Source organism: Myodes glareolus, chromosome 1, assembly GCF_982192425.1.
Source record: "Myodes glareolus chromosome 1, mMyoGla1.1, whole genome shotgun sequence".
Classification (NCBI taxonomy): domain Eukaryota; kingdom Metazoa; phylum Chordata; class Mammalia; order Rodentia; family Cricetidae; genus Myodes; species Myodes glareolus.
Window position 1 is genome coordinate 3,393,076 of NC_142026.1, and position 11,082 is coordinate 3,404,157.

The 11,082-nt window shown below is 39.9% G+C and overlaps 1 protein-coding gene across 2 annotated transcripts in view; it reads left to right on the forward strand.

The window, feature by feature from the left end:
• Positions 1-9,178, forward strand: part of Cd28 (CD28 molecule) — a 34,958-nt gene extending 25,780 nt beyond the window's left edge. For both annotated transcript variants that reach the window (XM_048459234.3, XM_048459233.3), the window contains one exon: positions 881-9,178. In XM_048459234.3, coding sequence (XP_048315191.1) covers positions 881-1,009 — 129 coding nt within the window. In that variant the 3' untranslated portion in view covers positions 1,010-9,178. The remainder of the gene's footprint in view (positions 1-880) is intronic.
• Positions 9,179-11,082: the final 1,904 nt, after the last annotated feature.

Genomic DNA, 11,082 nt, shown 5'->3' on the forward strand with positions numbered 1-11,082 from the left:
GCCTCTGGGTGTAGAAAGAAAGACAAGGATGTAGTCACTCTCTCATTTATCTATTTGGGAAAGCTTGTTACTCATACCTAGTTCATAGGACCTATGTGTTTAGAATAGTAGAAAATCTATAATAGAATTCCTTAATAGACAATCCACATGGCTTTCTGCTTTTGTTGCTAAGCCTGGGGAATAGTGGTGGGTGACATTATTGCCTTTGCAGAACATACACACACACACACACACACACACACACGGAATTGGAACACAGTATTCAGAACTAGAAAACCTCATTCATTTGGTCTCTGCTGACATAAATTTATAATTATTATTTCATATCCGTAAATAACTGAAAGGTTTTTTTTTTGGTTAATTATGGAAAAACAGCTTACTTAATGAACAATTAAATTAGGAATGCTTAACTTATCCAGAAAGGAAGGGCATTTAAATATCAATGATATTTAATTGCCACCACTATTCCCCAGGCTTAGCAACATCTGGTTGAAATTTTACCAGGAGCAGAGAAAGAGGAATGACCCTGAACCTGGAGTTTACTTACTTCAAATTTTGACCAAGTTTTTGTCTGGGGATCAAGAGCATCATTGCTAGATCAATGCAATGGTAATATGTTCATAAGTATGCTCTTTTACTTTTGATTAGATGACAATGTGAGTAAATGGGCCCATTTCTAGAAATCAGCTTCCTGTAGATTTTTAGTAGTCTGGTAGCCAGATTTTGCTTAGTCACTATCACAATCCAAGGCACATACACAACGCTGCTTCTTAGGGTCATTTGGCAGCCGATATTCTGAATAACTAACCCTAAAGTCTTAGGACCTCTCCCATAATAGCTCCTCTAAGTTCTTTCATATTGACTTTTTCTCCCCCTGCAGACAAATAGCAGAAGGAACAGACTCCTTCAGAGTGACTACATGAACATGACGCCCCGGAGACTTGGGCCCACACGCAAGCATTACCAGCCCTATGCTCCAGCGAGAGACTTCGCTGCCTACCGTCCCTGACAGGGACCCCTATCCAGAAGCCAGCCGGCTGGTGCCCCTCCACCTGCTCAACACCACTGCTCTGGATAGGAAAGGACTGTCTCATCTTCAGCCGGCCACTTTGGACCTCTCCTGGGCCACCTTTGCTAATTGTTTCGGAGTGTCTAGATCCAACATCACGAACATCTGGAGACTCTGGAATGAATTCAAAGAAACCTCTATGGCAGGTTAAATTCTGTATACCTTAACCCAAACTCAAGTTTAGTATATTTATTGACTTGATTGAAAAGTTAAAGTAGAGAAAACAAAAAGCGAGAGGATTCATTTGGCTGTGGAAGTCAATTTTCAGGCTGCATTGAGCCTGGTTTGTGTCTCTCTCACTGGCTCATTTCAGATATGTGAAGTGTGACAGCTAAAGATGTTTTAGATGGAGTAGAAAGGCCAGAGCAGCCTTCTCTTTAGCTAAGCTGGTGTTTAAGACAGGGATAGGGTAGAGTTACAGAGCGTAGACTGAAGTATTTAAAAATAATTAAAACACTGTTTCCCACCCACAAAATGAGCCACTTAGTTCCATCTTTAGTGTTTTTCTGTTAGTTTAGAAAGATGTAGACATATTTTTAATGAATTCTGACCACTTTTAATCACTTTGACCAGTGAAATGCCCTCAAAGCACCCCCAGGATTTGCTTTTCTTATTCCCTGTCATGGAAATTCAGTATTATTAATAGTCACAAGATGATTTCAAAACTAAATAGCCCTCCCACACTAGGAAGCCTGTGAGAGGAAATAAGGTCACTATATATATTTTGAATGCTGTGGAGGATTATCTGTTTAGTAGCTTGTTCCAGGCAGCCATTTAAACCATGGTTTCCTTGTTGTCTTTGTTGGTACCTGAAATGGAATACTGAAATTACATCTATAGAGTGCTAGTCATGATACTGTGAAAAGGGGGTATTAGCATTTAGTAGGCAGTAAGGATGAGTTCCAGGGAACTTCCTCTGAGGAAGGGGATGAGGAAACTCTTGTTATGTACTCAAGAGATGGATGTTTTCTAGACTGCATCTTAGAGAGCCATGCTATGTGTTCCTTTAGACTCTAAAGTTTAGAGGCACTGTATTTGCACCAGGGCTCAGAACTGCAGAATTTTGTGAGCTCAGCTGCTTTGTACCCTGTGGATCTATTGACATGAAAAATTATTCTGGACAATGTCTTTAGGGACATCAAAGTTCTCAAGAGCATCTGCAAACATAAATTTTCTTTGCTTCCAGTTTGGGTCAACTGAAAAACATCTATGGACCTTAAAGAATGAGTCTATAGCCATCTTTGCCATTTGTTTAGTGCTTTGAATTATTCAGAGGTTTTAGAGGCCAGTAGGCCTGGTAAAAATCTCATTACTAATTGAATAGCCTCAGTCAAATTACTATTCATCTAAGACTATGATTCCTCAACTGTAAAACGGACATAATGAAACTTACTGTGATCCTCCTGCCTCTACCTCCCAAGTGTTGGGATTATAGGGGTGCACAATCATGCCCAGCTTGTAGCATAAATTTATACCTAAACTCATGAGGATCTCTCAGCTTCAATAATTTTCTAGCCAATTAGAATAGATTCTCTTGCAATCAAACATAAGGCATTTCCCCCTACTGCTGTCTTTGTATATAAAGAAGTCTTTAAACATTTTTTTTTTAATATGAGGAGGAGGAAGGGATAGGAATCTTTTCATTCTAGACAGATGACATTGTGCTCTGATAGATTTTTTTAAAGTTGGCTTCCACTCTGTGCCTTTTGTTAAACCAGCAAAGGCCAAGATCAGCCTGACTTGTGTGATGAAAGACTGCTGGCTTGACCCTGGCACTTGTGACTGCAGCCAGCCTTTGACATGTGGCATTCTTGAACTGAAGTTACAAAATTATATTTGAAGATGACATCACTGGAGAGTTTTTAGAAAGGGCAAGAGCAAATAACAAACACTTTTTTAATGGAAAAGTTTAATCCTTGATAATCAATAACTTTATTTTCTAACTGGAAAAGGACTGAAGATGAATCATACCTGAGATTTCTCATAACTCTCTGAAAAGAACCAAAGTACAGGAGTCATCGATGTTTCACTATTGGAATGAACCAACAAATGGTTTAAAAACACTGGTTTAGAGTAATGCTTTTGCCATTTTGGATGTAGTGTTTATGAGGAAAACTGTGTCATTTGCTGCTATTATTGCAAGAGTCTTGAAATTAAAGGTGTGCCTATAATTTTTAATTGTGAGGTCACCTATTTGGGATTGAGCATACCAATTTAAAGAGGCCCAGTGTACCTTATATCTGCATCCAATGATAAAATAACCACACTAACATGTGCCTGCTTTCAAACTCGTGCTTTAACGTTGTCCCCAGGACGGTTATGCAATGAATCTGGAGATGTTTTGCTATTTGAAAGAGTGTAACATAAATCTTTTTACATCTCTTGATTCTCTGTCTCTCTGTCTCTCTTTGTCTCTCTCTGTCTCTCTCTGTCTCTGTCTCTCTCTCTCGTCTCCTCCTCAACTCTGTCAAGATTTTCAAACATTGATTTCTTTTGGAAAAAATGCAACTTGTGGTTTCTTTGCTTGGCTTCAAGTGCAGCGTGTCAACAGGCCAGTGTTTTGACTCTTTGAGAGTCATGTAAGGCTGGCCTTACATGAGCTCTGTCTGCTGTGCCTGCCATGGGACAGATACAGCTTGACTGAGCCTCCAGACACTTAGTTCTTCAATCATTTAGTCAGCTAACTGAGCCACTAATCTGCATAACTGGTTGAATTGGCATACTGAGGGTCAAATAGATGTCTGATCCCTCACCCCAGTCTCTGGACTGCCACATGGGAACTACAGTTGACTTGTGTTCTCACTGAAAAATGTTAAATTCAACTACATGAGCTGGATCTGAAACCACAATACTTACTTCCATTTAGCCACCACTAACCCAGGTCATACAAAATGGGGTGGATTCTTTCAGAACTTGGGGAAGTGAGTTTGGCCTATCCAAAAAGTCAGTTGAAGCTTAAATCTTTCTTGCACTGATATGTCTATGCAAATATCAAAAGCTTGTTTCAATATCAGGGACTTTATATATACTGCATTCTCTGTCTAGAATGTTATTCCCTAGATATCTATTTGGTTTCCTCTTACTTCCTTACACATTAGCTTAAATGTTTCAACTTTCAACTGTAATTAATTACCCAATATACCCTGTCTTCTTGCCTTATTTTCCTCTATAACATGTTACCATCTCTTATACTAGATGTTTTTCTTATTCACTGATCTATTGTTTCTTTTTCTAATCTAGACTGACTCTTCATAAAGAAAAACTCCATTTTCTTTGTATTTTGTTTTGCTGTTTTCCCAGTGCTTAGAATAACGCTTAGTGTGCAATAAGTATTTATTGGCTGAATAAACGGATTTCACATGGGCTTATGAATTAATGGTGACTCTAAATGATCTAATCACACTCTGAGAGGGAAAGAATCAGTTCTATTTTCCACTCCTTAGAGACATGAGAGGTAAAGCATATGCAAAGAAATCTGGTGAAATAACATTTAATTTATATAAGTTAATTTACAGTTTAGAAATTTTTGTGTAATCTGAAAAAAGTACAGTTATAATAATTTTAAAAATGGCATTCTAAACAAACCTATTAGGAGAAAGTTGATTTTCCATTTAAAGTTCCTCAATTCTCTCTTAATTGGTTGTTGATAATGTTTTATTTTCTTTTATCTTCATATTTTGAAATAAATGTTTATTTCATAGACAAATGTCAAGTGCAAATAAGGCTTTTATATTTTATTTATTTTTGTAATTTTATTTATTTATTTTTAAATTTCACTTTACATTCCAACCACAATTTTCCCTCATACTCCTCCTCCTGTCTCCTTTACCTACCCCTATTTCTCCCCCCATCCACTCCCATGGGGAGTCAACAAAGTCTGGCTCATTAAGATTGGACAGGACCAAGCCTCTTCCTCCTGCATTAAGGCTGAACATGCATTCCACCATAGGGATGGGGCTCTAAACTAGCTCATGCATGTACCAGGAATAGATCCTGGTCCTACTGCCAAGGGCGCCTCAGACAATCCAAATTTCATCACTGTCTCCTAGTTCAGTACCATGGAGATTTCGCAGCTGTTGGCCTAGAGTTCATAAGTTTCTACAAGCTTGATTCAGATGTCTCTGTAGATTTCTATATCATGATCTTGACCTCCCTTGCTCATACCTTCCCTACTCCCTCTCTTTGACTGGATTCCTGGAACTCGACTTGTTGCTTGGTTGTGGATGTCTGCATCTGGTTCCATCAGTTACTGGATGAAGGCTCTCTGATGAGAGTTGGGGTGCTCATCAATGTGATTACAGGGAGGCAGTTCAGGCTCCCTTTCTACTGTTGCTAGGAGTCTTAGCTGAGGTCATGCTTGTAGATGCTTGGGAGTTTCCATCTCACCAGGTTTCTCCCTAACCCCATAATGGCTGTCTATATCGAGATCTCTCTTTCAAGCCAGGTGATGGTGGCACGTGCCTTTCCCAGCACTTGGGAGGCAGAGGCAGGCAGATCTCTGTGAGTTCGAAGCTAGCCTAGTCTACAAGAGCTAGTTTCAGAACTGGCACCGAAGCTACAGAGAGGCCTTGTCTCAAAAAGGAAAAAAATCTCTGTTTCATTCCTCTCTCACTCTGCCCTCTCTTCCCTCGACCATCCAGTTCCCTCATGTTCTCATCTCATTTCCTCCCCTTTACCACCACCCTCACCCCAGTTTACCCAGGAGATCTCATTTAATTCCCTTTCCTAGGGCAATCCATGTGTCCCTCTTAGGGTCCTCCTTGTTATCTAGCTTCTCTGGAACTGTGGATTGTAGTCTGGTTATCCTTTGTTTTATGTCTAATATCCACTTATGAGTGAGTACATACCATGTCTGTCTTTCTGAATCTGGATTACCTCACTCAGGATGTTTTTTTTTCCTAGTTCCATCCATATGCCTGCAAACTTCATGATGTCATTGGTTTTTACAGCTGAGTAATATTCCATTATGTAAATGTACCACATTTTCTTTATCCTTTCTTCAGTTGAGGGGCATCTACATTGTTTCCAGCTTTTGGCTATTATAAATAATGTTGCTATGAACATTGTTGAGGAAGTGTCCTTGTTGATTGAGTATCCTTTGGGTTTATGCTCAAGAGTGGTATTAATGGGTACAAATTAATTAATTTGATACTTTTTATTTATTTGTTAATGGGACTGGGGAGATGGATCAGTGGTTCAGAGCATGGGGTGCTCTTCCAGAGACCCCGACTTTAATTCCCAACACCTACATCTGATATTCTTCTTTGGCCTCCATGAACATCAGGAATTCTTGTGGTGCAACTGGCATACATTTAGACAAAACATCCATACACATAAAATAAGCAAATAAATATAATTTATTTGTTGACAATTTTATATATGTATATGATGTATCTTGATAAAATTCATACCTAACTCCTCACCACCATGTCCCCTGGATAGTCCTCAATGCATCTCCCTTTCATTTTCATGTTCTCCCCTTTTTCTTTATTTTCTTTTTTGGTAGTCCACTCAATCCATTTAGTTGCTACTTGTTGGAATGCTTGCCAATCTTATTGGCTTGCCCTTGTCCAGGTCTTGTGCAGGGAGGGGATCATAGCTGCTGTGAGCTCATGAGTGCCAGGTCCAGAGCACAGCATCTCACACATTCCTCACACTCTCCAGCTCTTACATTCTTTTAGTTCCCGTGGCTATGATGTGCCCTGAGCTGTGGAGGAAAGGTTGATTAAATGTCCCTGAGCACTCAACAGTCACTCATTCTCACCAACATGACTAGTTATGAATCTTTGCATTGCTACTCAGTGCAGGAAAGAGGTTTGTTTACCCAAGGCTGAGAGCAGCACTAATATATAGGTAAAAATGGAAATATTTAGAAGGCAGTCTTCATGTCCGTTTGGAAAAACAATAGTAGTAGTTTCCCTGTTGTGACCCATGAGTCATGGACTTTTGACCAGGTTTATAGTATCAGGCCTCAATTTCCTTCTGTGAAGTAGGACTCAAATCAGAAAAACAACTGGTAGCTCTTATAATCTTCTTGCCACTGTTACAACTCTGGGCACATCTTGTCTGGAGGTTGACAGTGTAGCCTTCAGGATCCAGTTCTAGGTGAGACCTTTTATAACCCCTCCCCAATCCCCAGTTACTTGTAAAGCACACCTCACACTATGAAAGTTAGTCAACCTTTTTTTTGAGAGAGAAGTTCTCAGTTCAGTTCTAGGTTGATTTCTCTGTTCCGTGATCAAACAATGTTGTATGTTCAGCAATAGGACTTTACTGCATGGTTAAGGTGAGCAACCAAGAGCAATGACAATAGCCTGTGTTGTTTTGTGAGCCTCTGCAGTCTCTGTGACTAATAATTTGTAGGGACATATCCCATGCCTGGCACTGAGGTTTTTCATTTAGAATCCATGCTTTCTGGGGAATGCATTTTGTCAATGCTTTAAACCTATTTTTGCTTATGATTTCTGAAAATATGGCTTTTGTAGTTAAAAACTCACCCTACAGCTGAATTACTACTCTTTTCTATGGAGTGATTTTTATCCCAATGAAGTCTATAAATGCCTTGTTTGGCTCTGATTCAAAAAGATATCTTTGGTGAGGACACAAAATGTCAATATCTTCACCTGTCATATGTTTGTGGCATAGTGGATGCTTGAAAGGCATGCAACAGCTTCAACAAAAGAAAACAACAAAAGACGAAAATTTATACCAAATCAATATTTAACACACATGTCACCAGAGAAGGGGAACTGGGGGAGGAAGAATGTATGTGGAGTAGGCCGACCCTTGAACCGCAGACACAAGAGTTTGTCTGGTGCCTGATAATCCATGTAACTGTTTCCATTTAGCCTCAAGCTTTTCTTTGAAGATGCCCTGGAGTAAAAAAGGTGAATAATTAATTCATCTTTAAACACACTTTTTCTTTTCTTGCAACAAGACTTATTAAATTTAGCAAATGTAATAAAATCTTAAGAAAAATGAACTCACATGCCTGGTACTATTCAAGAAAGACTGGACTCAACTAGCTTCACAGATGTTTCAACAGAAAATCAGATCAACTGAAAAGGTACCAGATTGATAAATGTGAAAAATTCAGCTACTGCACAAATCTCAGCAAGGAAATCTTTATTGTATTAATGAAAATTATATAACCCATCTCTGTTAGAAAAGAAAAGTTCAAGTACCTTCAAACACCTCTTCAAGGTGGAACACAATGCAGATTTCATAACATCACCAGACAGACCCCTCTGCCATGTCTTAACTGTAAAAATGTGCCAATTTACAAATAACAACCCCAAGTGCACTTTTTTCCTTTGTCTGGGAATTAAGTCCAGGACTTCATGTAGGCAAGTACACAACACACAACCAGCTGAGCAGCATCCCCAGCCCAGATCAATTTCCTTTGATAGTGGGGAGAGTAAAATATATATAAATAAATATATATTATATATATATGTCATATATATAATATATGTTCATGTACTTGCATGTGTGTGCATATACACGTTGATGATGGCTATCTTGCTCTATTATTTTGCACTTTATGTTTTGAGGCAGACTCTCACTTAGTCTTAGGACTCTCATGCCAGTGAGCTCCAGTAGGTTCCTGCCTCCACCTTCCCAGCCCTAGTATGACAGACAGGGAAGCACCAATGCCTGACTCTTTATGTTGAAAGACCAGGATAAATCCAGATCCCCTAGCAGGAAAAAATAGAGCCAAAAATCTAATCAGGGAGGGAAGAATCAGAAATCTAGGATTAGCCGGTTCAGTGTTTCAGGAACTAGCTGAAGATAAAGTTAGATTGTAATCTTGAGAATAATCTTGAGAAACAGGGAGTTTCCCCCCTTATGATTATCATTGGTATTTTTGGGATACTGTGTTTCAGGAACTAGCTGATTATAATCTTGAATAACCTTGAGGAACAGGGAGTTGCCCCCTCGCGAACATCACTGGATCTCCCTACCCCTTTTGGATTACTGGGCTGTGGTTTCTTCCCTTAAAAACCCCTTCTCCTAGCTACTCGGGGTCGAACTCTTCCCCTGCGTGGGTTCTGAGTCTTGGCCCCAGTGCACTGGTTCTCGTCTCGATTAAAACCTCATGTGATTGCAGCAAGGACAGTCTCTCGTGAGTTACTGGGTGGGAGGGGGTGTCGCGTCCTCCTGAGGCTTGAGTGAGAGTCTCCCCATATCGGGGGTCTTCAGTGTGAATGCTTGGATCCTTGTGCTTGTGCAGCAGGTCCCCCACTGACTGAGCTACGCCCCTAGACCCACGTTCCTCTTTAAACAATATTGTTTGTCTTCTTTCATTGTATCTGGAACAGAGATAATGGAAAGGTAAGACAAATGGAAGGAGTATCTGGACTTACTGCGATGGAGGTCTGATCACCACAGTAAAAAGCACCACAGAAGTGGCCCCGGAACCATCTCAGAAACTTGCTGGGACTGTGCTTCTCCTGGACTCTGGGAACTCTCCTCCACTGGGGCTCAATTGACTTGCTCGCAATGGTCCTCAGGAGTTTGGTTCCTCAGAAACACACTTTTCCCCATCTGGCATTCTGAAAGAAAGGTGTGTGTTTATTTTGTTTTGTTTTGTTTGCTTTAAGATTCACGAACTTCTGGCTCTTAAACTCCAGATCACTTTCAGAGCAGGATGTGGGGCCCTAGCTTACTTGCCTTTTGCTCATTTCAGAGTTCACATTGAACGAAATGCTTGAAATCACTTGCGTTGAAAGTTGGGGGTCCAAGAATGTGTTAGATTTCCTGAGCTGATCTCATTCTTTGGGCCAAATCAGAAGTCAGAGTCCCTGCTTTGTACAGGCCATACCTTTTTCTTTTGCCCATTTGACTCTGTGAAAGGATTTGATGGGCTACAAACTCAAGGGGACAAAGAGTTGTAGAGTGGGTTATTTGCATTTCAGTCAAAGGTATCTCACTGGCACATAATCTCCTTTGTCTCCAAAGAGCATACTGTGAGTTGGGTGGAAATGTCGGTTGAGACAGAAGAGCAGCAAACAGCTTTGTTTTCCTATAGTTGTGGTTTTACACGGCGATGGTGACACACGAAGATGAAAATGCAGCATGAACTCCAGTTATTATCTGAGTGAGCATCTCTGCCAGAGCTGAAGGATATGTGTGGGTGTCACCTGCAAGCAGAGAGAGAGAGAGGAAAGAAGAGAGGGAGGGAGAGAGAGAGAAGCAGGGGGAGGAAGGGAGGGAGGGAGAGGGTACAATAGGTGAGTTTGAATTAGCAACAGTGAAGTTAGCCAGAGTCATATGGATATTTTTTCAATCTGTGTACACACTGAACATCTGATATGTTGGCTTCCAAAGTGGGGATTTTTGCTAACTTCCGGGAACCAGTGATGTATGTTATACATAGTAGACTAACTGGAGGTTGCTATGGGGACACTCTTTCATTCCCAACAGTGTGCAGCTCATGTTTCATTTGCTTTATGCTTCTTTCTCCAGTCTTCCTCTTCATTCACCAACAACTGTTTAAGGACCGTCTTCCCATTTCTGAAAAGTGAGCTGGGTCCAGGAGATATAATAGAAAGTAGCACTGTTTTTCTTATCTCTGCATGTACCAAACAGAGTATATTTTTATAACTCTTCACATCCCAGTCCCTATTCATTATACTCTGCTCTCCTGGCAGACACCTAGTCTTGACTGTAGAACTTCGACCCTGTGAATATACGTGTTCACCTTTGCTTTCCTGATTTGCCTGAAATTTATTTTTCTGAGATGGTCTTGTTTAATATCTCTAACATCTTTATGTTCTCAGACTAGAAACTGAATTTTTTCTTTTAAGGAACAGGTAGTACATATAATAGGGTTGGTGACTGCATAGTTTCTTGTAGTTATTTCAGTCTGTCATTGTATTATAAACATAGACATAAATTAGTAGGATTAACTTATTTATTCATTTCAACAAACCTTTATTTGTAGATATTGGTGTTTGATTTTCATGTAATTTTTTTTTATCAGATATTATGATTCCCTTGATTCCTCAACA